The sequence below is a fragment of the Littorina saxatilis genome, linkage group LG1 (genome assembly GCF_037325665.1).
Source record: "Littorina saxatilis isolate snail1 linkage group LG1, US_GU_Lsax_2.0, whole genome shotgun sequence".
Lineage (NCBI taxonomy): Eukaryota > Metazoa > Mollusca > Gastropoda > Littorinimorpha > Littorinidae > Littorina > Littorina saxatilis.
Window position 1 is genome coordinate 66,188,184 of NC_090245.1, and position 27,879 is coordinate 66,216,062.

A 27,879-nucleotide genomic window follows, 5' to 3' on the forward strand; every position below is an offset into this window, starting at 1 on the left:
TTTTCTCCCATTCAATATTTACTTGCCGGAAAAGATCTCCAGGGTGAAATGTTCAGTCTTTATATCATATGTGTATGTCCAGCAAAGGTGAGTCAAATGTCCATTCTTTTTGTTTTGTTACCGACTACTCACTACAGGTACAAATTGCTTGTTATAGAAAATCAACTTTCTGACACAATGGCATTGGCAGACATTCAAAGAGTGACTGTTGTCTCGTTGTATCAATCAATATGACACTTGCCATAACATTCCTGTAGCTGCAGCCAATATACTGTCTGGTCTGGTTTAGTGGTTACAGGTATCAATAATAAAGGGCAAAGTTTGGCTGAGGCTGTAGATGAAGACAGAGTTACTTTCACAGTTCAACAAAGTACTTCTCTCAATTTACATACACCGCACTGGGGTTGGTTTTTGAAAAATCAAAATACATTCAGACCTAGCTGGGAACCACTGTTTTGCACTTTGAGTATTCTCAAACAAACTTGGGTGTATTTTCAGAAAAATGAGCGTACTCCACACAGCGTTTGAACATCCATGATTAAAACATGCCTCACGCGCGTCCGTCACACCGTTAATTAAGTTTACCTATACATTTAAAACAAATGTTTTTTTCAATGTTTATGGTCAAAAACTGTAATCATGTGACAAAATACTGGATGGGGTTCGGGATGGGCGTGTGAAGCAAAGTTGTCTGGGAATTTTTGTCATCGTATTTTGTTCCCACTGACCGTACTGATCGTATTCTCGACAATCATGCGTACAAAATACGGCGAAATGGTATGGGTTCCCAGGTCTGTACATTGGTACTGATGCAGAGAAAATATCCCCCTCCCCCCCCCCCCCCCCCCCCCCCCCCCCCCCCCTCTAAAAAAAAAAGAAGAAAAATTGGGTTGAACACCCAAAATGCCCCTAGGTGGAAATTCCCATAGCTGAGCCTGTAAAGTGTTCAACAGACAATGTCACACAATTAGTAATCATGTGCCACAAAGTATTTTTGACTTTGACACATTTAGGATTTTAACTACTTTCATTTCAAGAGGCTATTACTTTTTCTTACATTACTTTTCATTAAATTCATGTCAGATACATCACACAAAAACATATAATGCACTTAGTGCTACACAATTTTTACATTTTTCAAGATGAGACTCTTGCTTTTGTTTAAGTCAAATAATGACATACTGTCCAAGAAATGCTGCAACTCTGAACAATCGGCTGTAGCTGCCTGTAGTTGCATGATATGTCCAACGATCCAAGGCTGTGAAATTTACACTTTCAACTCAATTAATAAACCATTTTACTTTTCTTAAGATTTCTAATCAACTTCAAAACTAGAAGTAGAAAGAAACACTTTGCGATAATATCTAAGGGAAATAGGTCACAGTGCAGTGTTTGTACATTTGGATACTGTTTCTTTCGTTGATCTTATCTGTAGAAGTCTATACACAATCATAAACATTCATATTCATAACAAACTATCTGCACAATGTTCAACAACGTCTTTCAACAATTTTGAGAGTAGATTTTGAAAAGTACTGAAGAGAAAATGAATAAGAAATCAAAATGTTGCAATTACTCCTGAGTCCTCTTACAGGAGAAAAATCCAGTTTCCTCTGGCTTAATTACCCATTCAATAATATGAGATCAATGAAAATTTGACAAGCACTTGTAAAACTGTGCCGACACCCACAGCTCACATACAAAAATACCTCTCTTCTTGCCATTTCACTTACAGTAAAAATAGGCAAACAACAAAATCAATCTGTGATCAGGTGGAATACATACATCATGTATTACATGTGTTTTCAAGCCTTGGCTTCCAGCGAGCAAACTCACCTTTTCTCTGCCAAGCACAGGACAGTAATTTAGTAAATATTGATAACTAATTACAAAGAAAATGAATGGAATTGCTTTTACACAAAAAGTGCAACTAGGATCCTACAAGTTGGTATGGGTTCCCTTCTAGCTCCACTCACTGATGCAGCATACATTTCCTCTCTGATTCTTCATTTATTCTAAGCAAAGTAAAACAAAGCACTAAGAACAATCAGGCCGCACCAAATGCCATAATGGGTGATTGATTTTACAGAAAAGCTGAGTTTTATGCTGGAATAGAAAATGAAGTTCAACTGGTTAATCCAGCACAGATGGATCACATTTATAGTTATACAGATGATCTTTGTAGTATTACATCAACAATAAGAAAAATGTCATGAACAGACAAAACCGCAGTGAACTAACGTTTTTAAACTAAAATGAAGTTCAGGCTCAACTGCGTACAAGGGAGGCAACCACCGCTGATACTGATACATTTAAGAGGAACTTAGAAAATGAACAACCAGAAAAAAAAATGACATAAAATCAAGCTACTGTAGACTGCAGTCTTCAGTACTGGTCTGAAAAAAAGTACCAACAAATGCCATCAAATCAAACTGCTGTAGACTGTAGTCTTCAGTAGTGGTCTGAAAAACGTACACAAACAATATAATATTTTCTGCTCTATGTACAAGCGTTACATAGCCCACCCAGTTTTATGCTTGCGGCAGGAGCACACCCCCTTCAGGACCTCCTCCAAGCGCTCTGAGGGGTTGTGCTGCCAGTCAGTCTCGAGGTAGTGGTCGTTGATTTTGGTCAGCCGCGGCGATCCCACTGATAGGACTGTGTGCAGACACACGATGTTGACGTGCTCAGCCAGAACCAGGGGGCCGTTCCAGGGGTGGCGAGCCACGCGGAACCGCCGCAGCTGGGGCATGCTGAGGGCCTGCAGGTAGAAGCCGCGGCTCTGGGAGATGTCCAGGTATTGCAGCATCTTGTGGGCCATGGTGTAGAGCAGGAGCCCGTGGGCTGAGGGCGTCCACACCTCCAGCAACAGCTTCTGTAGATGGGGCAGCGAACCGAGGAAGCGATCGAGCGAGACCTGGGGCAGGTGTTGGAACACAAAGTATTTCTCCACCACCAGGTTCCTTAAGTTCTTTAGCCGACCCAGGCTGGCGATGCCGGTGTCCGACCAATCAAAAGGCAGGACCAGAGTAGACAGGCGGGGGGCCAAGCTCGTAAACCGGTCAAAGAATTGGATGAACAGCCGCTGGCGAAAGCGATGCTTCTGAACCACCTCCTCACAGCGTGACATCCCGTCTTGTTCGAGCCACAGCGGCTCGCTAGGAGTCTCTTTCCAGTTCAAGTGAGCCACACGCAAGTCCCGACAGGCACATTTTGCCAGAAGCCGCTCCACTATTTGCAGGTACTGAGCCTTGGAGTCGGAGATGTCGAACTTGAACTCCAGGTAGCGCAGGATAGGCCGCAGGCTTTCCAGGAAGTGAGCAAAGAGGAAGACGCGGCGCTGGAAGCAGCAGTAGCACTGGTCGCTCTGGGAGTGGTCTCTGGCGGTGGGCAGGCACGACTGAGGCAGCTCGGAAAAAGACACCCGGTCCCATAGGCAGGGGTTGCGTATAAGTCCCGACCAATCCCGGCACACCCTGGCCACCCGCCCTTTGTCCAGGTAGGGCAGGAAGCTGAAGATTTTGAGCCAGCACTCTGTCGGTAGGAGCAGCAGCGGCAAGCAGTTCCACGTTTTGTCGTCTGCACTGCACCAGCTCATGCGAGACGACTCATCTTCACTGGCAGGGCGCGGCGGAGACACGAGATCTGACACAAGCGGGAAACTGGTACAGTGGTACCTGTCTGGCCCGATGCTGACGCTGCCCGTAGACTGTGAAGACTGGTGGGAGGTGGCTCTCTTCTTGGGTGTGCGTTTCTTGTTTTTGCGTCCCGGTTTGCCCTTGAGTGACCCTGTGCGAGCTGCCCCAGCCCCATCCATGCCGCAGCCCAGTTCCCCTGTGCACTGCAGAAAGAAAGCACGGTATGCACCAAATTTAATTACTGAGAGTTCAAACTGAAATCATGCACAACACAAGCTATAATTTTCATCTAGTATTATCACGATGAAATGTTAAGACCTCTATTATGAAGAACTTGAAACCAACTATAAGTATATAAGGAAATAAGAATAAGTTTCAAAACACGAAGAACAAAAGTGCAGAAGCACAAATCTGACAAAGTCTGGAGATGTCTCTGCTTAAAACTGCAGCTTTGAAACTAGCTTGGTTTGATAAATGAAAAAAGACTGCAACTTGAGTTAGCATTTTGTGTGTGTCAAACTTTGAAGGACTCATGTGATCGCTGATTGTAGTTTTGATGGAAACGTGCTGCAAGTAATAATGTCACTACTGAGTGGTTCCACAGTACTTTGTTTGTTTGTTTGTTTGCTTAACGCCCATCCGACCACGAAGAGCCATATCAGGGCGGTGCTGCTTTGACATATGACGTGCGCCACACACAAGACAGAAGTCGCAGCACAGGCTTCATGTCTCACCCAGTCACATTATTCTGACACCGGACCAACCAGTCCTAGCACTAACCCCATAATGCCAGACGCCAGGCGGAGCAGCCACTAGATCGCCAATTTTAAAGTCTTAGGTATGACCCGGCCGGGGTTCGAACCCACGACCTCCCGATCACGGGGCGGACGTCTTACCACTACTAGGCCAACCGTGCCGGTCTCCGGAGTACTGGCCGCACCGCAAGCACAAGAGAGTGGCAAGCAAACGTCAACAGTCTTGACACCAAACATCTCATTTTCCAAACCCATATCTGTATAACAAACTTGCAGAAAAAAAATGAAAAGCATGCACGATAGATTTTCCAACTGACCAGTGACGCCATCAAGTAAATGATTATGTTTATTACAGCCGACCCAGAAACAGGCAAGAAAAATGGAGGACGGGGAGGAAAATAAATTGGTTGGAATTCCACATCATTTAGCACACAAACGCCCACGAAACTTGCTTTAATCCACATAACAAGTATAGAGACTTACATACCAAGATATGCACCCCTTACCTTATGTTGTTTGCACGTTCCTTCTTCATGGGACGGCTTATACGCCGAGCCTATCTTGCGGTTTCCACTCTCTTTGTTGTGCTCGCACCTGCAAACCGGAAATTACGTTATCCATCACTGTTTTTCTCGTTCAAGGCCGAACCGCAGACCAAAATATTCTCAACAGTATGAGTGAACACTCGATGCACAAATTATATAGCCCAAAGTAACCCTAACATATTATTAAAACACTTCATTTTTTGGTTTCCTTTTGACACATTTTTGTTTTGGAAATGAAAATTACTAACATTTATTTATGAGGGTAAGTTTCAACTTCCGGTTTTACATTTCCCTTTCGATTACGCGGGAATCACGACTGCGCAGTCCACGTCTTTCTTTGATCAACATTTTTCTTTCATTTACTCAGATTTTATCGTTTTATCATCAGCTGGCCAAAGAGAATGGGCGAAGAAGCGGCATCTTCAGTTAAAGTTGGGAACGATATTGTGGTGGACATCAGGAAAGCGAAAAACGAATTCCCGTTCCCAGCCCGGGAGGGATGTGTTGCGTGCGGACTGGGAACCAAAGTGTATGTGTTTGGGGGCGTCATTCAAGGCGATCACGCAGAACCACAGGAAACTAACGATCTGCTGCTTTTCAATATTGGTGAGAAACTGTGCTGTTTCGGTTTCAGGTTTCATTGTGACTCACTGACTGTGTAACTGTAAGTGTAAGCCTTACTTCAGAACAGACTTAAAAGTAAAGTTCAACATCTTCAGACTCTTGGACTTACTTTTACGTTTACTGTGTAGGTAACTGTTAGATTCAGCAGTGGGCAGAATATACGTTTTTCGGAAAATAACTCTTGTCAGGATTTTCAAGCGTTGTGGGAGAATTGCGCCCCGCTTTTCGCATACAATTTACGGTAATCTTCAACTTAATTAAGCGTGTTAATTTCATAGCTCAGAATCCAGTGACATTCTTTACTAAAAAAAATGAGGGCGTAAAACAACAGCAACTTATCACTAAGTCAAACACCAGTCACTGTGCTGTACAGTGCACAGAAGAATTTTCAATTTCACTGTGGCTAGCTTTCAACAGAAATGACACTGACAGGTTCAAGCAAGGTTTTCAATTGCAGTACTACTACTTAGTACTAGTACTACTGAGCAGTAGCACTGCATGGTGACCACCTTTTCCGGCTTTTTTGTAGGGCGCACAGTGGGAGACTTGGGTAGGACTAGGAGTCCAGGACACTTGAGGACACATGGCCCCTCTTTCTTTCTATTCTAAAGCCAATAAATTAGTTTTATTGGTACTCTTCAGCTTTAATTAGCACATTAGCTTGGCATTATTATAAACGACTCCAAAAACAAAGAGACTGCCAACGTTCCAAAATTCAGAATAAAAAAAAAGAAAGGTAGGTTGTTTGAACGTTTGTTAATGTTATTGACAAAACAATACATTCACAGATATTTAAAAGACTTAACTTGACTGAGTAAAAGTCTGTTCACTTACAAGACTGTTGGGTCAAAATATTTGTGAATGTATTGTTTTGTCAATAACAAACGTTCCAAAACCTACCTTTCTTGTTTTTTTATTTTGGCATTATTATGTTATCTTATAATCCTGAGCAAAAATGTTTGATCTGTATTTGTGGTACATGTAGTGATGTACTGACTACTGTTCACAAACTCGTAATATATCTGTTGTTAGATTAAGATAATAAGAGGTAGGTAACAACAATGAACTCGTAGATTCTCTCCATTATCTGCTTCCATAAAATTTAAAAAAGCAACAACAAAAATGTCATCAGGGATGAGATTCTTCCGCCAATTGGCGGAATTCCGCCCAAAAGTTTGTTCCCAGGACCATTTTTCTGAATCATCTAAATCCGTTGAGAAAAAATGGGGGGGGGGGGGGGGGGGGGGTAGAGTAGTTGTTGTGGTTCCGTTGGATTCGATCTGTAAAGTCCTACCTACAACCCTAAAGTCGATTTTCCAGATCAAATCTCCGATAAAATAATGACAACATAACCTCCGTATTGAAGGAAGTGGACCTTCGACCTGAATATGAACTTTCCATTTGGGACTAAGTTTCCCTTTCACAGAGTGTCTTCATTCCGAAAATTCATAAACGGGCTGATTCAGCTGTCGGCTTTAGCCTGCTTAACAAAGATGGTGCCGGTGAGAACATTGACGGAAAGCGAACATGTTTTGGCGTCGGAGATCGACCAGGGTCTGAAGAATAAGTGGGTTCCGAAATGGCAGGAAGAAATCGTCACGTCTGAACTACGCGGGAGAAAACTGTCGCTCCGACTTGGAGATTCCTGAGCTAAAGTTACTTAAATTTTGCACATATGACTGACAAAATGTTGTATGCTTCTACTGCTCGGACTCATTTCCAAGTCTTTTTTTATGGTCAAAGTGTAAAAAAAATCTTCAGCTTCAGAGGGCTTGCCCCCTGACTCCCACCAGGGGCGTTGCCCATGGACCCTCGGCCCCCAGACCCTCGCCAAATGATTTCCTCCCAAAACACTTTTAGGGAATTTCATCTCTGTGTCATGGATGTTGTATTTTTTCAGAGTCAGAAACATGGCAGAAGGTCAAAGGGTCAGGGACACTACCACCACCCAGAGCAGCAGCATCACTGGTTGCCGTGGGAACCAAGCTCTATCTCTTTGGTGGCCTCAGTCACATGACCGGCTGGTTTGATGATCTCTTTGTGTTTGACACAGGTGGGTACACACACACACACCAACAGTTTACACAACCTTCTACTGTTCTAGTTTCCGAGAAAGAAAAAAATAAGAAAAAAACACGTAAGATTTTGTTATAGGGTTGTAATTTATCTACATGTGTTATGTAAAATTGTAATATTGCCTTGTTCTGTGGAGTTCTGCTCAGAGAACATGTTTTATATCCAGGAGACATAACACTAAGTTGACTAAAAGTGCAGACATAACATTAACAGTGGAAACCCTGACTTTAACTTCTAAAGGCATCTCACTATTTCAGTCCCTGCTTTCTCAGATTCTCTGTTCAAAACGAGTACAAACTTAACTCCATTTAAGGGCTTCCTTCTTTTAGTCTTAGGCCAAAAAAAAAAATTTGTCTGTTTCTGGTAACATGGCTAAAAAAAAATAGGGTCGGTAGGTCGGGATTTTTTAATTTTTTTAAAAAATTTTTTTTTACCCCAAATGTAGACCAATAAAACTAACTTTAAAAATCGCGCAAAGAGACTGGATTCACTATATATTGAGACAAGACACTCAACACATTTACAAATCGTCAGCGGACTTTCGTTTTCACACGTTTTTGTTGTTCATTTTCTCACCCTGTCCTTTACCACCAAAAAAAAACCCCAAACTTTTTGAGTTTGGAAAAAAAAAGTTTAGGGTCGGCGCCAAAATTTAGGGTCGGTCGGGTGACCAGAAACAGACAATTTTTTTTTTTTGGCCTTAAGACCTTATTTTTTTTTAATTTGTTACCTGCTTGAATTAAAAGGGAGATCCACTGTGATGATAATATCAGAATATTCAGAGCATACAAATAATTATGTGCATGTTCGAACTTCTTAACAGTGACACTGGATAAGTTGAGATAAGTGAGTTGAATTACTTAAAAGTTAAACGGATCTTTGTTTTCAGAAACGGTATCATGGAGTGTGATGGAAACACAAGGCAACAAACCGCGTGCAAGAGACAAATTACAGGGTGTTGCCATAGGAACCAATATTTATTATTTTGGTGGCTTTGGCCCCAAGTCGGATGGCTTTGAAGATGTAAGAAAATCCTTTTTTTTTTGCTATGTGTGTAAGTGTTTCCTGGTTTTGCAGTGTTTACCTCTTCACAATTTTTTAAGTGCTGTTCCCGTTTATTCATGGCAAAGGTATTACTGATAAATTGTTCTTACTGGTAGATTAGAATTGTAAGACTCACAGTGTTGTTTTCAGGCTTTGGTCATTGGCGCATCCTGTTTTGGTCAGGTGCATAGGTCTGACCCATGGCCGGTCGACCTTCCAATAATTTTGACGTTGGAGGCATTCTGCCCATTTTCTGGTCATCAATTTCCTACCAAGCTGACGTTGAGTAGAGAGGACATTTGGACCTATGTATACATAATTTCAATCCAGGTCCAACTGACCTGTCCTCTGATGCTGGGAATAACATTTGTCTATTCTGTCTAGTGTTTAGAGGGTATTCATTTTGTGATTACATTTTGTTTGATTTTTTTCCTTCAGTTAGATCTGTCACATTTGCTGAAAAGGTCCTGAAGGTTCTTGAAACTGGCATTTGAATTTTAATCATTTCTTGTCACAAATGAGCGGTATTGTGCGTTTCAGATGGAGGAGGGGGATGAAGATGAGGAAGAAGAAGAGGAAGAAACAATACCTGAGGCACAAGAACAACAGGGAGCTGAGTTTGGCTGGTTCAACGACCTCTACATCTTAGATACAGGTACATCACTGTTTGTGTTAAGGTCAAACCTGTCTAAAACAACCACCTAAAGGACGGACCTAATTAATGGAAAGGTGGTCGCTATGGGTGGTCTCTAAAGGTTAATCATATGAAAACAGAAAAGCTCGTCAGACATCCCTTTGGGGTGATTGTTTTGGGCAGGTGATCGTTGGCGAAGGGTGGATGTCATGGCAGGTTCTACTGTATTTTAGGCTGAGACTGAGAGATATGAGTACATACAAAGTGCTGGAAAGGTGTGAAGCTCATACACATTTTACTCAATTGTCACTGACCTGTGAGTTTAAAACACACTGTGAATGAGTGATAAAGCTGTTTCTTGAAAAATGTCAAAAGTCACAAATGATTTGTCAAACACACATGAAACTTGTCTTTCTCTCCTATTTTATTCAGATGATTGTTTGTTTCGGGGACAATAAAATCAGAAACATCATTTGTTGCAATGTTCTGCCACACTCATAATCTACAGGTACGGTTGGTACAGGTTTCTTAAGTTGTGGCAGGAAGGACAATGATACAATTAAATCCCCCTGGCCTTGCTTGCTTCTGTAGCCAAGAGGTATGGGGGCCTTTCATTTTGTAAAAGATAAACAAGACTGGAATCAATTTATTACTGTGTAATAACTAATATATATTTATCCACATATATCCAAATTTATCTTCAAGCATGGTTGATTTTTTGAGTCACTTGAGAAAAAGTGACTCTATGTAATCGGTCAGTGTTAGTCTGTCCGGCCGGCCGTCCGGCCGGCCGTCCGTAGACACCACCTTAACGTTGGACTTTTCTCGGAAACTATCAAAGCGATCGGGCTCATATTTTGTTTAGTCGTGACCTCCAATGACCTCTACACTTTAACGATGGTTTCGTTGACCTGTGACCTTGAGTCACAGGTCAGCGTCAAAGGAAAAATTAGACATTTTATATCTTTGACAAAGTTCATCGGATGTGATTGAAACTTTGTAGGATTATTCTTTACATCAAAGTATTTACATCTGTAGCCTTTTACGAACGTTATCAGAAAAACAAGGGAGATAACTAGCCTTTTCTGTTCGGCAACACACAACTTAACGTTGGGCTTTTCTCGGAAACTATAAAAGTGACCGGGCTCAAATTTTATGTGAACGTGACTCATTGTGTTGTGAATAGCAATTTCTTCCTGTCCATCTGATGCCTCATATAATATTCAGAACTGCGAAAGTGACTCGATCGAGCGTTTGCTCTTCTTGTTTCTGCTTGTGTTTGCACCTTCAGGATGAAAACTTGTCAGGAACATTACTTCTTTTTACATTTAGTCAAGTTTTGACTAAATGTTTTAACATAGAGGGGGAATCGAAACGAGGGTCGTGGTGTCTGTGTGTGTGTGTGGAGCGATTCAGAGTAAACTACTGGACCGATCTTTATGACATTTTACATGAGAGTTCCTGGGCATGATATCCCCAGACGTTTTTTTCACTTTTTCGATAAATGTCTTTGATGACGTCATATCCGGCATTTTGTAAAAGTTGAGGCGGCACTGTCACACCCTCATTTTTCAATAAAATTGATTGAAATTTTGGCAAAGCAATCTTCGACGAAGGCCGGACTTTGGTATTGCATTTCAGCTTGGAGGCTTAAAATTTAATTAAATATCATATTCTTACTCCGAATCACATTAGCATTGAGTCACCTGAGATGCTTATCACTGAAAAACGCTTACCCGGCTAAAGAATTTAAAGGGAAGCAACCCCATCACCAAAACGAAAGTGAAAGTAGCTTGGTAATGGGCCAGCACACTGGGAGTTACCTCCCATACGGGTGTGTGCCACGTCACTTCCTCTAGGAACACGTGCCTATTCTCATACGTCTTTTTCACCTCGGAGAGGACGGTTCACTTTTTGACGCTCTGTGGCTGACCTTGCGTGTTTGAGTGACACCCGCCGGCCACGTTACCCAGCTTTTCTGCTCGCCTTGCCTACAGTTTGGTGAGCTCGTTCCCGTTTGTTGTTGGTTGTTTGCGCTGTTTTCGTTACTGTACGTTGTCCGTTTTTTGCGGACTTGTGTGTCAGTGACTTGCGTGTTTCGCCATTTTGTTGTGTGAGTTAGTTAGCTAACTCGTGTGACTTTGCTAGTAGCTCTGCGTGCCCTCTTTCTGTTTGGGCAAGTGTAGCTTTAGTATTTTGTTGACGCGTAAGCGTGTGTGTTTACTGTGTTTTCAGTCGTTTAGACTTATGTTTCAGTAAATCTTTTTCACTTTGCCACGTGTTGTTGACGAACGTGTCAGTGTCTTGCGTGTCGCCATTTTGTTGTGTGAGTTAGTTTTCTAGCTCGTGCGACTTTGTTTGTAGCTCTCCGTGCCTCTGCTTTTTGTGGGGCAAGTTTAGCTATAGTATTTTGTAGACGCATTAGTGCGTGTGTTTACTGAGTTTTCCAGTCGTTTAGACTTATGTTTCAGTAAATTTTTTCGCGTTGCCACGTGTTGTTGTCAACATGTCTGATTCAGACAAGCGCCGTGGCAAGTCGGACCCCAAGGGGAAAATTAAGTCTAAGTCTTCCTCTTCCAAAGCAACGTTACTTGTTACAGACCAAGAGCGTAACACTTTGTTGGCTGTACCTATTTCGGCGCCTAGCGCTGTTACTACTTCTGCTTCTTTTGCGGCGCCTAGCGCTACTGTTACTTCTGCACCTGTCTCTACATCGGAGACTACGTCATCGTTGTTAGCACCTGGACAAGGTGCGTTGGTTTCCTCTCTGTTAAAGTCACTGGTTCCGGAAATCCGCAGCTTGGTGCAGGCAGAGTTTCAGCGTTCCGTCGCCAGCAGTTCGGCGTTTCCGGCATCTGGCAGTGACGTCCGGGCATTGGCTTCCGTGTCTTTGTCCTCCACTTCCGGCTTGGAGCAGCGTCCTCCCTCTTCAGCGTCGGCTGGTAAGCAGAGCTGGTCCGATAGCCCTCGTGAGGCGCCTGGACGTTCTCCTTCGGGGGACAGCTCTTTCGCATCGGGTCACGACCGATACCATGCTGATCTTTCATTTCCGGCGATAACCTACGAGGCCCCGGATTTGATCGAACAGCGGCGGCAGTCGGTTTCGACTGCCGCATTTCCGGCACTCGCCGGAAGTGATGATCCGTCCGCTCCGGCACGCTACGGCGGTCGCGGCAGGATGGAGTATTCACTGACTTCCGGTCCTTCCGGATCGCGAAGTCAACCAGTGCAGCCTTCACTTCCGCATTTTGCGGTTCCGTTGGCTACACTTCCGGTTTCGGCCGGAAACGCTTCTTCCTCTTCTGGTGGTTCCTTCCGGATACCAGATAGTGGATTACAGCGTGCGCCTTCCGGCATTCAAGTGCCTAGGCTTGAGCAGGCATCACTCCACTCAGTCGGGGGAGTGACGTCAGCTCATCCAGCTCCGGTTTTTGCGGATGGTCGTCCTGCTTACCCTTTACCTTCACAGGGTTTTGGGCTGCAGGATGATGTTAGTGCTCAGGCTTTTCCGGTTTCCGGTTTGCCAGGGCATGCTTCTGCTTCCGGAACTGGTGACTTCGGTCATGGTTCCACGTGTGACTATTCTGATGCTCCATCAGTGGTCAGCGAGGAGTCGCGGGGCGTGTTTCCGTCGAAGCTCAAGTCTGTTCTTGACGTCGCGGCGGAAGTAACGTCTCGTTATTTCCCTGAAGGGGTGGTGGCTGCGGACTCTTCCGCATCATTCGTTCCTTCTGCCATGGCGGACTTCCGGCCGGCACAGGAAGATGTTTCTTCCTTCCGGTTCGCCGAGTCTCCGTCAGTGGCTTACCAACTTTCGCATTCGCTGGTTCGTCCAGCACATGCGGGAAGTGGTATTCGGCCAGTGCCTGTTCCGTTACTGCTTCCTTTTGGTCCAGTTCCGGAATCAGCTCAGCAGTGGGTGGCTTCAGCTGCTCAAGCCTCTTCCTTCGTGCCTACGGCCAATAGGAAGCTTGGCATGCCCAATCAGAGCCAGAGTTGGCTGGCGTCTTTTGCACTCCCTAGGGCTACCCTTCCGGTTTCCCGGGAATTGCTGCCTCTTCTGACTAAACCGATCAAGCGTGATTCGGTTTTGCCGGTTTCGGAGGCTTCCCTCCTCTCTGCTGAGGAGGTTGGACGTCGGCAGATCGAACTGTCCTCCATTGCGGAGACTCTTGTTCGGACTCTGTCTCGGGCATTGACCGATTCGCTGGTTCCTTTCACTCTCAGTGAAGAACAGAATGCGGACGATGTCTCTGCGCTTTTGACCGCATTGGCCAAGGTCAATGAGGAACAATTGCGTCTTTCCTCCCTGCAGTACACCCAAGCGGTACTCTGTAGGAGGGATCTCTTCCTCTCGCAGTCCCAATTCACGGAGCTGGCTACTAGGGAGACCTTGAGAGTCTCCCCGGTCTCAGAGGAGTCTCTCTTCTGTCCGCTGGCACTAGATGCCAGACAGAAGGAGATTCAGTCGAACAAGGACAGTCAGTTCCTTGACTACACTCTGAAGGGGGTGAAACAGTCTCAGCCTTCTAAGCAGAAGCAGGCTCAGACATCGTCAAACCCCAAGCCAGCTCAGAAGCGGCAGGCTCCGCCGGCCGCTCGTGGTGGGAAGAAGAGGACGGCATCGGGGAGGGGGCGTGGCGGCTCTGGAAGTAAGCCACACCCCCAATGAAGCGCTCCCGATCTCACCCCCCTCCCGCCCTCCACCTTGGTGATGGCGGGAGGCCCCTCCCGGGCACTTTCTCGTTGGATGTCGGTAGTAGACAGCCAATGGATTGTGGGAGTGGTGAGATCGGGCTTCCGTCTACTCTGGCGGGAGGAAAAGGCGCCTCTTACCCGAGTGCCGCCGCGGTTCAAGCCCCCCTTCTTGCAGGAAGCACGTTCCGTCTTGCAGTCGGAAATTGCCTCCCTGGAGCAGAAGGGCGCGGTGGAGAGAGTTCGGGTCCACAGCTCCCTGGGATTTTACGGGCGTCTGTTCGCTGTTCCCAAAGCGTCAGGAGGATGGCGTCCCGTGTTGGATTTATCTCTCCTCAACACTTTCTTGAGGGAGATAAAATTCAAGATGGAGACGCCAGCCTCTGTCCGAGACTCTCTCCGCCCAGGAGACTGGGTGACCTCGATCGATCTCACGGACGCATACTTTCACATTCTTATGCATCCGGCCGACCGGAAATGGCTTCGTTTCCGGTGGGGAGATCAGATCTACCAGTTTCGCGCACTCCCTTTCGGGCTGTCTCTCGCACCATGGATTTTCACCATGGTGGTGAGACAGGTCTGTGCACTGGTGAGGTCCCAGGGTATCCGTCTGCGGGCTTATCTGGACGACTGGCTCATCATGAACCAGTCCCAGAGCGGCTGTTCGCAGGATACCCTGACGGTTCTTCGAGAATCCAACTCGTTGGGGTTCTCGATCAACCGGGTAAAGTCGGAGCTGACCCCGTCACAGACATTCACTTATCTGGGGATGTCTTTCGACACGGTCGCTTGGACTGTCCAGCCTTCTCAGAGAAGGGTGGACAAGCTCCAAGCTCAGATTCGCTCCACTTTACCTCTCCTGATGGCTTCCATCCGCTCGCTCGCCTCCATCTTGGGGCAGATGGAGTCTATGGCTCTTCTGGTTTCACTGGGCCGGGTCCACAAACGTCCGCTTCAGTTCGCTCTGAAGCCGTTTGTGGACTCTCCTCTGGTGGACTGGGACGCCCTCATCCCTTTGCAGGGATGGTTCCAGTCTGCGACCCTTCCGTGGTTGGACACGGAGTGGGTCTGCAGAGGTGTTCCGATCGTCGTGCCCCTCCCCGACCTGGACCTCTTTACAGATGCGTCCAGGGAGGGTTGGGGGGCACATACAGATCTTCAGACTACTTCCGGTCTGTGGACGACGGAGCAGTCCTTGTGGCACATCAACTTGTTGGAGCTAGAGGCAGTTGCTCTAGCTCTGGCCGAGTTTCTGCCCTCCCTGTACGCCAAACATGTTCGTCTGTTTACAGACAACATGACAGTGGCGGCGTACATCAACAAGCAGGGAGGCTCGCGGTCCCCGTCTCTCTCGGAGAGGGCTTGCGAGATCCTGGTGTGGTGCTTTCAGCATCATATCACGATCTCGGCCAGGTACCTTCCAGGGAGGCTGAACACTCTGGCGGATGCGCTCAGTCGTTCCGGTACAGTGCTTCAGTCGGAGTGGACGATCACTCACGGGGCACTGCTTCGCCTTTGGGCCTAGGTCCAAAAGCCTCTGGTAGACCTTTTTGCCACAAGGTACTCAAAGAGGCTTCCGGTGTTCGTCTCGCCATTCCCGGACCCTCAGGCATGGCGAGTGAACGCTCTGGACTTTCCCTGGACGGGTCTGGAGGCGTACGCCTTTCCTCCCTTTCCGTTACTCAGCCGAGTAATCCGGAAAGCGGAGATGGAGGAGCCGGCCCTTCTTCTTCTGGTCGCTCCTCTGTGGCCGTCGCAGGTCTGGTTTCCAGATCTTCTTCGGCTCGCCCAAGGGCCCCCCATTCCTCTCGCACTCGTGCGAGGGGAACTAGTGCAGCCCCGAACAGGCATTCCACACGAGGAGCCCAGTCTTCTGAAGCTTCACGTGTGGAAGTTGTTCGGGACTCGCTGAAGCGCTCTGGGGCGTCGTCTTTGACTCTGGACTTGGTGGCTCGCTCGCATAGAGCGTCCACCTCTTCAGTTTATGCTTCCCACTGGAAGGCATGGACTGCCTGGTGTTCAGCTAGAGGGGTGAGTTCGGTGGCTCCGCGCTCTATTCAGGTCGCTAACCACCTCTCTTTCATGTCTTCACAGGGCGCCTCAGTCTCCTCGTTGAGGGTCCGGCGCTCCACTATCTCGGCGACTCTTCAGCAGATTGGTCGTTCTGTTCGAGTCGGGGGCGTTATAGCTGCAGTCATTAAAGGGGCTGCTCTTAAGGAAGCTAAAGCTCGTTTGCCCGCTCCCAAGTGGGACTTGTTTTTAATCCTGGAATTCCTTCGTTCTGCGGATTTTGAGCCTTTAAGCGAGGCCAGTCTGTTCAATGTCACTCGCAAAGCGCTGTTTCTCCTTTTGTTGGCTACGGCCCGACGGGGTAGCGAGGTCCACGCCCTGTCGGGTCAGCCTGGGGATATCTCCTTTGAGCCGGACGGTTCCGCATCTTTGCGTTTCCGGCCTGATTTCCTGGCCAAGAATCAGTCTCCGGGGCAGGCCTCTCCGCTGGTTAGAGTTAAGGCTCTGACCAGCGCGTTGGCCCCGGATGACCCCGATTCGGTCAATTGCCCTGTGAGGGCACTTCGTCTGTACTTAGCCCGGACTCAGCCGATTCGGTCTAGTTCTCAGAAGTTGTTGTTTATCTCTCTCCTTACTAGGCGCGAGAAAGATTTGTCGAAGGTAACGTTGGCCCGGTGGGTGTCCTCGCTCATCAAGCAGGCTTATGAGTGGAGTCGCACAAAGAGGGGGGGGGGTTATGCCCTCCTTGCCACTTGACTCGGCCCGAGCCCATGAAACGAGGGCGTGGGCATCCTCTCTGGCAGTTCTGCGCTCCAGACGTCTAGAGGAGGTGCTGACAACTGCGTATTGGCGTTCCGAAGATGTTTTCATAAACTTTTATCTTCGGGACGTCACAGCTCTTCGACAGGATGGCTCCAGAGGCCTTCCAGCGCTCATAGCAGCAGGCCAGTTCCTGTCCAGAACTTGATGGTGAGTTTTGATTCATTTCTAGCCCACCGCCTTGTTGATGTTATCTGCTAATGTGATTCGGAGTAAGAATATGATATTTAATGGAAAATTTCTTAGATAAATTTTCATTTAATTAATATACTTACCCGAATCACATACTGTATTCCCTCCCACCTGCCCCGCTTATGGTTTTAAGATTTTTTAAAGCCGTATGAGAATAGGCACGTGTTCCTAGAGGAAGTGACGTGGCACACACCCGTATGGGAGGTAACTCCCAGTGTGCTGGCCCATTACCAAGCTACTTTCACTTTCGTTTTGGTGATGGGGTTGCTTCCCTTTAAATTCTTTAGCCGGGTAAGCGTTTTTCAGTGATAAGCATCTCAGGTGACTCAATGCTAATGTGATTCGGGTAAGTATATTAATTAAATGAAAATTTATCTAAGAAATTTTCCATTAATGACTTTGGTCATTAAAAATCTGAACATTGTAATTAAAATTATTTTTTTATAAAACGATCCAAAATTACGTTTATCGTATTCTTCATCATTTTCTGATTCCAAAAACATATAATTATGTTTTATTCGGATTAAAAACAAGCTCTGAAAATTAAAAATATAAAAATTATGATTAAAATTAAATTTCCGAAATCAATTTAAAAACAATTTCATCTTATTCCTTGTCGGTTCCTGATTCCAAAAACATATAGATATGATATGTTTGGATTAAAAACACATTCAGAGAGTTAAAAAGAATAGAGATATAGAAAAGTGGGCTATCCTTTTCAGTGCAACCACTACCGCGCTTTTCTGTATTGTTAATTTCACTGCCTTTTCCACGAGCGGTGGACAGACGATGCTACGAGTGTACGGTCTTGCGGAAAAAATGCAATGCGTTCAGTTTCATTCTGTGAGTTCGACTGAGCTTGACTAAATGTTGTATTTTTGCCTTACGCGACTTGTTTGTTTGTTGTTAATGAACTGCAATTCAATAGACAATGTTCAGAAACAACTCTTTCTGGGTTACAGAAACAACTTTTTCTGGGTTACAGAAACAACTCTTTCTGGGTTACAGAAATAACTCTTTCTGGGTTACACTACCAAAACAACTCTTTCTGGGTTACAGAAATAACTGGGTTACAGAAACAACTCTTTCTGGGTTTCAGAAATAACTCTTTTTGGGTTGCAGAAACAACTCTTTCTGGATTTTATGAGTAGTGGAAGAGTTGGACACCCTTGGAAATATTAGGTGAAACAAATGCATGTGGTGCTGATACTGATAGTGACACTGACAGTCGAATCATGCGAACAACTGATATCCCAGTTTCGTTGATGACACAACCATTTGTCGAGGGTAGCGTAGGCACCCGGTCTGCTCCCCGCCTAAAAAAGGCCAGTGCCGTTCCGTCTTCGAGGGACTGCGTGGGTTTCATTTCGGAGTTTTCCTTCTCCTAGACGAGTTTCCTTCCATGGATGATGAGCCTCCTCTACCCTCGTTTTGAATTCAGAGTGGTCTTCTCTTAGGATAGCTGCCTGCCGGGGTTGACGAGCCTATCCTGCCCGGCTATTTGACCCATAGCTGGAGGTTGGTTCGTGGGCACCTGGGCGTTTCCACACACTGGTGGGCCCGCATGCCGCACGTCTAGGGGCCAACCTCCTCTGAGTCCTTGTAGTCTAGCCTGGGGCCTTGCGGTACCCAGTTTACGCCTGTCGCCGCGATGGAGGCACTACATAGGGCTTGTTGTGGAGAGGTTATTGTACTGGCAGGAGAGACTGACGCATTCTGCTCTCTTTTCGCATTGTCCTAAAAAGGACAGACGGTGCTAGCCAGCGGTGAGGGCTGAAAGCGAGAAATGACAGGCACAAGACACTTCGCCAACACACTAGACACGTCACACAACCGTTTGGCAGGCTGATATCCCAGTGAAAATTAGCTCCAATCTGTGTTTTCTGCACTGTCCGCACAATATAATGCTCTTTTCATTCAAAAATATGCGTATCGGAGCTGACTTTTCGTTACACCTACAGATATGTTATTGCAGCCTTCGGTCTACAGATTGCAAACCACAAGTGGAGACATGCCACTTGCAAGTGATTACAAGGGAAGCTACTCTTCACACCCAAAGTCTGCAGAATGGATTTTGTCATTTAAATTTTTTTTTCATGTAAAAATGAAAGTTTTAGGGTAGGGAAGAAAAATTAGGGTTGGTCGGAGAATACGAAACATTACCTTTTTTTTCTTGACCAAAATAAGTTGCAATGTTTTTGCTTAAACTGTAATGTGTTTAGTTTTGTGTGCTGACAGTGAATAAGGTGTGGAAGCAGCCGATACAGATGAACTTGGGTGTCCCTACCCCGCGTGCTGCCCACGGCATGTGTGCCATTGGCAACAACCTCTACATCTTTGGAGGTCGTGACATTAGGGACAGACAGAACGACCTTCACTGCTTTGATACAGGTTGGTTATTATTTCTTATCGTCTCTTCCGCTGATTTTTGACACATAGGAGCTCTTCTGACTGAAACATGTTTTGTAGCCAGGACATTTGGACCAACTAGTATTTTCAGTCAAGGCCCATATGGTCCACTTAGTCTAGGAATAACACTGGTCTTCTCTCATCCACTTATCTCTCCTTTGAAACAGTGACAAGAAAATGGGACACGGAGCTGAAACCGAAAGGAGCGCCGCCTGGCCCAAGGTCGTTCCACACTGCTGTTGCTGCTGGCAGCAGAGTCGTCATCATGGGAGGCCGAGGGCGCGACAACTCTCATTTTGGTGATGTCCAACTATTTGATACTGGTATGTCTTGAATGCTATGCTAATTATCATAAAAGCGGAGTATGGCTGCCTAAAAGTAAAAACCTCTTGCAAAATATGAGTGTACGTGGGAATTGCAATTTGCAGCCCATGAACGCTGAAGAAAAAAGAATAGTATGCATCTGAGACTGAGAGAAAGAAAGAGAGAGAGATTGTGTTTGTATACATGTGTGTTTTACTATGTTATTCACTTATTGTGCATAAGCTCTATAACCATCTCTCTTTTTTCCACATAAATTGATAAAGATGGATAAAATTTGAAACTGGGCGAGCCTTTAGAGAAGGAGCTCACTTTCTCATTAGTGTAATCAGCTGTTTCTTGCAGTTTGAAGCATTTGTGGCTTGGGCAGCTCTCTGTGTGCTGTACGTAATGTGAGATGTACGTTATGTGCGTCTTAAAATGGAGGTAAATTTCAAAAGTTATGAACAGAAAATGTAACAAATCAAGGTCTTAAGAAATGACGGCGAACGCAAGAAGAAGAAGGTCTTAAGAAATAGAAGTCTTTAATTGTAGGTCTTAAAAAGCTTATTCCACTGTACTGTTCTTTGTGTTTGCAGAGACACAGCAGTGGCTACAGCCCCAGATGAAGGGGGTGGCAATGACCCCTAGGGGTCAGCATGTTACCGTGGCTACAGGCAACACTGTGGTGGTCTTCGGTGGCACCGGCAACTTTAGTCCAGAAACCATGCAGTGCCAGCAGTTCTACACCGACACCTTCCTCGTTAGCGCAGGTAAGCAAAAACAAAAACAAATTGTTTATTGCTTGAAGAGAGTACACCCGAGGAACCATTTTGGGAAAAGTTTTTGGACCGGTTGAAAAATTCAAGGAACATTCGCTATGCTGTATTTTAGATACCCGTATTATGATTTGCTTGAAAATGCTGCGTAACTATGCATATTATTTGAATGAATTTTTTGGCGATTGATTATCGATGTCTGCTCTCCTGTATCAGGAATCTCGATTCCTTTCGTCATATTTTATTTATTTCTAATGGTTACATATTCCTCTAAGCAGATAAATACCATTGTATTCAGGAAGTCAAATTTGTAATCTAGCAAATGCATGCTCATTCTGTGCTGTACAGTGCTTAACCCCTTCACTGCCACAGTATAACAGCATTTTGGTATTGCGGTGTGCCAGGGCAAAATTTCGCTTTCTTCGGTAGGTTCACTAATCTGTTCACTGCTCGATCATTTATTGAGATATCTCTTAGATCTTTGGCATGTGTTTTGCTTATACCCTTGGCTATTATAGGATGACATGATCATTGGACTTTGTTTGTGGTTGTTATAGTAAAAATTGATATTATGACAATTTTTGTCAAAAATTACAGTTTCCGGACTTACACACTCACACATTGCAGAACGTAAAACCACACAAAACACTGCTAAAACTGGTGTCAAACATCAGGTACTCACATTAAAGCCCATAAAAGTATTCTTCTGTGTGGTAATTCATAAATCACTTCTTGTAGAGCTTCCAGAACACTGTTTCGCTTGAAAACAGGTCTACGAGTTGAGGTTCGACTTTCGGACGCCATTGTGAATGCTATAGATTGGTTCTACATTTCTAACACAGTTTTCACCACGTGGTACTAACTTATCCGAACGGTCTATGGGAAAGAACTGTGTTTAGAACCCCTACAAGTACCTCCCATTTAGTTTTCAGAAATGTCCTGAAATGTTGCTGACGCAAATCCCACGTACTAGGTACGGTTATGGGCGTACGACAAACCGAAAATGACCACGTACCTAGTACGGGGTGTGAAGGGGTTAAAGGCACACTTAGCGTCATGTAAACCATCTTGTTCTGATCACTGAGCTCCCCGAGCCTCTACATACAGTACACACATACTTCCATTTGAACGCTCACCGAACGGGAACATCCTGGCTGCTTTCCGTTGAGAGTGAGAAATTTTCAAAGAATTCATTTCGTGCAGTCAGAACGGATTTACCATCAGACAAATCTGACGCCTCGTTTTGGCGCTAGACCTAACTTTTTAAATCTAAATAATATATTGACAGCTCGTTATACAAACATTCTTAAATCATAAAAGAATTATTTTTTCATCAAGACAAGATCACTACAATTCGAAGTTTTGAAAGTTTGAAAAAAGGGAGCCTGGAAGCACGTCACGCAAGGTTGTGTTTGCCCAAGCAGACACATTTTCTGCATAGCACTTGCTTCTTTGAAGCCAACCGCTGCCGATAAGTTTGTATGACTCGCTGTCGTTTAATAGCACGTTACTCACACAGATACAGCGAGTCGCATTGAAATGACAAACTGACAACTAAATTGTGAAAAAAAGGAAAGTGGATCACACGGGTCCACGATGGCTCAGGGCTTAGATAAACAGCCATTCAAATTAACTGTGTCATTTAATGCTATTAAATGCTATTGCAAGTGTGTTCCATAAGGTTAGAACAGATTTTTTTGAGAGAAGGGTTAAATCGTTCTGTAAACCATTTTAGGCAGACTGGGGCTTAACACATAACAGTAAACACAGTGTCTGTCGTTGGGATTGAGAGGGACGTGACGTGAGGGTCTGTGTGAACAGATATTGCCAAGCTCTGTGTACGCTTCTCACTGGACCGCTTGGGTCAAGTGGTGTTCAGAGAACGAGGTTAATCCAAACTCTCCTCGTTCCATGCAGGTAGCTAACCATCTGTCCTGTGGTTAGCATCGCAAGGTCGATCTCCTTCATCACTCAGAGTTAGGAGATCAGCCATCTCATCTACACTAAGGCAGTTAGGTCACAACATTAACCTCAGTGGAGTTATAGCGAGCGTCTTAAAAGGCGCCGCAATAGGATTCGCTAAATCCAGAACCCCAGTACCAGCATGGGATCTCTTCCTCATCCTAGATTTCCTAAGATCACAAGACTTTGAGCCATTGCACTTAGAAAGCCTAAATAACTTGACTCGCAAGACACTCTTTCTTGTCTTACTTGCAACCGCAAGGAGAGGCAGTGAAATCCAAGCACTCTCCGGCTTTCCGAAGGACACATCATTTGAAAAGGATGGTTCCATAACTTTACGTTTTAGGCCCGAATTCCTAGCCAAAAACCAAAAACTAGAACAAACATCACCCATAATCAGAATTCTCCCTCTTAGCAAAATTCTCGCACCAGGAGACCCCGATATAACAGGTTAGAACATATTTTTTCGAGAGAAGGGTTAAATCGTTCTGTAAACCATTTTAGGCAGACTGGTGCTTAACACATTACAGTAAACACAGTGTTAGAGGGCTGTCACACATGCGACTGAGTCGCGCGATTTACCCTGTCACACAGCCGACTCAGTCGTAGAAAACAGCTACGACAAGTCTGCGACTCAGTCTCATGCGATTCCCTCGTAGCTTTGAGGTTTAGAACATGTTCTATTCCTGCGATCCAGTCGTCGGTCAATCGCAGGGGCAGAGCCAACAGAGCCAATCAGAACGCGTTGCTGCGGCCTTGACGCCGTGACGTAAAATAATGGCGGACAGTGGCGTACAGTGTCTCTTCGTCGATTCAAAACTTTTTGGAAGAACAGTTGTTTACTCAGATATAAAGGAGACGTTTTAGGCGTGTACAGCGGTCGGAAAACATTAATTGCAGCTGTCTGGGAACTTTATTTCTTGCAAAGGCGTAATCCTGAACGGTATTTTTCAGAAAGGTAGACCGACGTTCGAACATTTAGCGTCTGCTCTCGCAAAGTGCGTTTGCCGTGTTCACTATGACACGTCACTTCCGCCCCGCTCGCGTGGAGTTATCGTTCGCCAGTCGTTCGTCTATCGTTCATCGTGTGACGGGTCAATGGCCTACGATGTGATGTGCGATCGGCCAAAGACTGAATCGCAAGACTGAATCGCAACGACTGAGTCGCCTGTATGACCGAGGCTTAAACAAACACGCAGTCCATTGGAGATTTTTGGTATGAAATTGAAAAAAAAAAAAAAAAATTTTTATGACTAATGACTGTTTTCTTGTATGTGGTTGCGATTGAGAGGGATGTGACATGAGGGTGTGTGTGTACATATATTGCCATAAAACTACCGGACAGATGATTATGAAACTTTGTAGGTGAATTCATCCAGATAATATCCCCAGATGTTTTTCTTACGTTTTGTTTGGTGACATCATGATCATATTGACCCTTTTGTAAAAGTTTTTTCCTCGATGTTTTCAGACTCGGGGATTGCATTTCAACATTCTTTCAGAAAAGTTCTATTCAACGCAGAGCCTGCTTCGTCTTAAAAAATGTATGCCAACCCTTTCCCTGCCACAGCGCCCATATGCAGTTACCTGAAACACATTGTACACAATGCTACTTATGACGAATAACATTTCTACTGGTTCCCTGCGCTGTCTGAACATTTATAATTTCAGAAAACGCGCAGTACGCGTTGTTGCTTTGCTACGATTTATTAAAGTTTGAAATTGACGGATTTACTTCCCATGCCACGGGGTGATGTGGGCTAATGCAAATTGTCCAATGCTCATGATTGTTTCCTTTCGTTCCCCACAGAGGATCTTGGCAAGGGTGCTGCCCAGCCTGTTACCAACGGAAGTGGAGATGCATGATGGGATTGAGAAGTAGGCCAAAACCGTTCACACCCAGTTGTACTCTATGAAAGGAATGACATCTGGTTTTCTCAACAAGAATTGTAAAAACTCAGCATATTTGCTTGAATAAGAATAAACTGAGGGGGGGGGGGGGGGGTGCAAAAAAGTGTGTCTTGTTGAATCTACGCACAATGCTGTTGATAGTGAGAAGTAGCTTTAAACTGCCCTAAGGATGCATTTTCAGGGATCGAGAACATGAATCTATATATAGATGGGTCATTCTCAGAAATGGTGGTCCAGTGAGAGTGAGTAGGGGTGACACATTTGAAATCATGAAAAAGTAAATTAAAATTATTTCTACCACGACTTTTTTCATCTGAATCTATTCCTGAGACATTAAAGCATTGTTGTATGTCAATAAAAATGGTTTCTATACGTTGGTGTTTTTTTTGTGTGCTTTTCAATTGCAAAGTTCGGCCGTTTCCGGATCGCCGAAGCGTTACACGACTTTCATGATCAACAATATGTTCAGTCTCATGGCTAAATGCAAACATGCAAACTCCAACAAATTACTGCAATCGACAATCAGGAGTTCAGTCTTGGACGTAGCAACACATCTTTGCAAAAACTCACGCTGAATTTGAAGTTACGGGCTTCGAACAAAAAATTCTGAATGTCGTAATGCATCGTATCCAAACTTGACGCAATGTGCTCCATGACTTTGCCACATCACGGCTATTTTTAGCTCTTTGGCGCACAGGAAGTTCGAACAAGAAAATAGTCCTTTGAATCACAGCCAAATATTCACAGAAAACACCAGAATCATATCATTTGCTGAAACTCATGGCGTCGTTTCCCGACCTACGTTACGACTGAAGATAGTTTTTACTTAATTGTCGAGCCTGCAAAGCTTTGTCACAAACTTACACACCGCGGATGGCGACAATGTAGTGTCGGAAGGATATCGAGTGCAAACAGTCTCTCAAAGCGCGAAGTTTAGCGGAACAAAGCAGCCAAGAAGTTTTCGTATCCTCTGATTGTCGATGTTCAACATTCATCAAGTACTTAAAATGGGTAATCTGAACGCAACAGGAACTTTCAACAAATACAGCAAACTCTGACGAATTGTGTTTTGTGTAGTTATTTTGGGTCAGACGGGTTTTGCCGGCAGGAAAGGCCAAACAGTGCAGATTCATGTCTGTCGCACAGGAACCGAAAGTGGTTCAAGCATTTCGTTTCTGTGTTGCGACATTCACCTTAGTCAGTTCCAAATGTCATTTTGTTACCAATATTAGTTGAAGTCCTTACCTTTCATAACTAGAATGTGTTGGGTAGAACACAAAAATACTGCAGAACTGATAAAAAATGCACAAAGGATTGAAGGCTTAGGTGGTTTAAAGTTGGAATTTGGTTTCCATGTTACAACATTCATCACGTAAATACAACACACTTTAAAACGTCTCTTATTCAGCAACCAATTACTCTTTTTGTCTAATTTTTGCATTATTATGTATAGCAAACAATAGACTTCATAGTAAAAACAATTATTTTGTATTTCTTGACACTTTATTTTTTACTTTGTATGTAACACTTTGGACCACCATTTCTGAGAATGACCCATATACTAGATGAATACCCGCTTCGCCGGGTACGGCTGCGCCGGGAAGAAGTCGATCCGAATACCCGGCTGTGCCGGGGACCCGGCTGTGCCGGGTGTACGCCGGCTTTGCCGGCGCACCGCACGGAGGAAGGGAGATAATCGCGGCTAAAAACACTGGAGAAGATAAGGAAGAGTTACTGGTAGTGGATCCAGACAAAAAAAACAAAATCGGTTCAGCACAAAAAACAAAATCGGTTCAGCGCTGCGTGCTGAGAGCACGTGTTGAAATATCTCATCGACCAGGTTGTGTCCCGGGTGTACCTGAATATGCCCACCAAATTTGAAGCAGATCCATCGAGAACTTTGGCCGTGCATCGCGCACAGACACACAGACAGACACACAGACACTAGTCGTATATATATATATAGATGACTTGTGTCTGTGTGTGTGTGTGTGTTCGTGATGCACGGCCAAAGTTCTCGATGGATCTGCTTCAAATTTGGTGGGCATATTCAGGTAGACCCTGGACACAACCTGGTCGATGAGAATTTTCAACACGTGCTCTCAGCGCGCAGCGCTGAACCGATTTTGGTTTTTCTGTTCATCTTCCCAGATCCATTCCCAGTAACTCTTCCTTATCTTCTCCAGTGTTTTGCATTTATCTCCCTTCCTTCGTGTGGCGTCAATCCATATTCCCGTTACTATTTTTAGAAGGTCACTGTCCACAACGCTCAATCCATATTCCCGTTACTATTTTTAGAAGTTTTCCTTCGTGTGGCGTCAATCGCGTACGGTGCGCCACTCACCCGGCGAAGCCGGCGTACGGTGGGCCACTCACCCGGCAAAGCCAGGTATTCGGCTCTACTTCTTTCCGGCGAAGCCGGTTACCCGGCGAAGCGGGTATTCATCTAGTATATATAATATGTGTTTGAGACATTTGTCAGGGCAACATTTCTGAATCTGGCTAAGGTTGTATTTCAGATGCTTACTGATGAATTCGGAATGTTTACTGTTACTTGTGCCTTTTTGAATGAAATGATGTGATTTTGTAATTATACATGTCATTGGATGTGATTCACACAGCTTTTCATTAAAGGAAAGTTATAGTAGTATTTCTGAGTCAGAATATGTTGTATTTTGACACACTTGTTTGATACTGTATGCATGCGGGTTTTTTGACTCACATGCGAAGCAAAAGTGAGTCTATGTACTCACCCGAGTCGTCCGTCCGGAAGTCCGTCTGGAAAACTTTAACGTTGGATATTTCTTGGACACTATTCAGTCTATCAGTACCAAATTTGGCAAGATGGTGTATGATGACAAGGCCCCAAAAAACATACATAGCATCTTGACCTTGCTTCAAGGTCAAGGTCGCAAGGGCCATAAATGTTGCCTAAAAAACAGCTATTTTTCACATTTTTCCCATTTTCTCTGAAGTTTTTGAGATTCAATACCTCACCTATATATGATATATAGACATCGAACGCAGAAGAAGAAGAAGAAGAATATGATATATAGGGCAAAGTAAGCCCCATCTTTTGATACCAGTTTGGTTTACCTTGCTTCAAGGTCAAGGTCACAGGAGCTCTTCAAAGTTGGATTGTATACATATTTTGAAGTGACCTTGACCCTGAACTATGGAAGATAACTGTTTCAAACTTAACAAGAGGCGAAGCCTTCAAGGCTCACGTAAGAAATAGACAAACAGTAACACAAACTCAATCACTCCGTCACACATACACACCCACACACACACACACACACACACACACACACACACACACACACACACACACACACACACACACACACACACACACACACACACACACACACACACACACACACACACACACACACACACACACACACACAGACAGACAGACAGACAGTAAGCATAGGTGAAACTATGCAAGAAAGCGAGACCCTGGATCTGCCAAGAAGTCTC

The 27,879-nt window shown here is 44.9% G+C and overlaps 2 protein-coding genes across 2 annotated transcripts; one reads left to right on the top strand and one right to left on the bottom strand.

Annotated features, from left to right (window-relative positions):
* Window positions 1-860: 860 nt before the first annotated feature.
* Window positions 861-4,999, bottom strand: LOC138976662 (uncharacterized). Its single transcript, XM_070349541.1, has 2 exons — window positions 4,900-4,999; window positions 861-3,841 (listed from the first exon to the last, which is right to left on the bottom strand). The coding sequence occupies exon 2, from the start codon at window positions 3,815-3,817 to the stop codon at window positions 2,513-2,515; it is 1,305 nt and encodes a 434-aa protein (XP_070205642.1). The 5' UTR covers window positions 3,818-3,841; window positions 4,900-4,999; the 3' UTR covers window positions 861-2,512.
* Window positions 5,000-5,230: 231 nt separating this feature from the next.
* On the top strand, window positions 5,231-27,381 carry LOC138976638 (kelch domain-containing protein 1-like). The gene is made up of 8 exons (XM_070349512.1): window positions 5,231-5,544; window positions 7,463-7,615; window positions 8,528-8,661; window positions 9,223-9,337; window positions 19,271-19,423; window positions 19,609-19,764; window positions 20,341-20,514; window positions 24,293-27,381. The coding sequence occupies exons 1-8, from the start codon at window positions 5,340-5,342 to the stop codon at window positions 24,346-24,348; spliced, it is 1,146 nt and encodes a 381-aa protein (XP_070205613.1). The 5' UTR covers window positions 5,231-5,339; the 3' UTR covers window positions 24,349-27,381.
* The last annotated feature ends 498 nt before the right edge of the window (window positions 27,382-27,879 follow it).

Coding starts and splice junctions, on each gene's coding strand:
- LOC138976662 (XM_070349541.1), bottom strand. CDS start 3,817: ATGGATGGGGCTGGGGCAGCTCGCACAGGGTCACTCAAGGGCAAACCG.
- LOC138976638 (XM_070349512.1), top strand. CDS start 5,340: ATGGGCGAAGAAGCGGCATCTTCAGTTAAAGTTGGGAACGATATTGTG. Junction 19,424..19,608: donor CCTTCACTGCTTTGATACAG/GTTGGTTATTAT, acceptor CCTTTGAAACAG/TGACAAGAAAATGGGACACG. Junction 20,515..24,292: donor CACCTTCCTCGTTAGCGCAG/GTAAGCAAAAAC, acceptor CGTTCCCCACAG/AGGATCTTGGCAAGGGTGCT.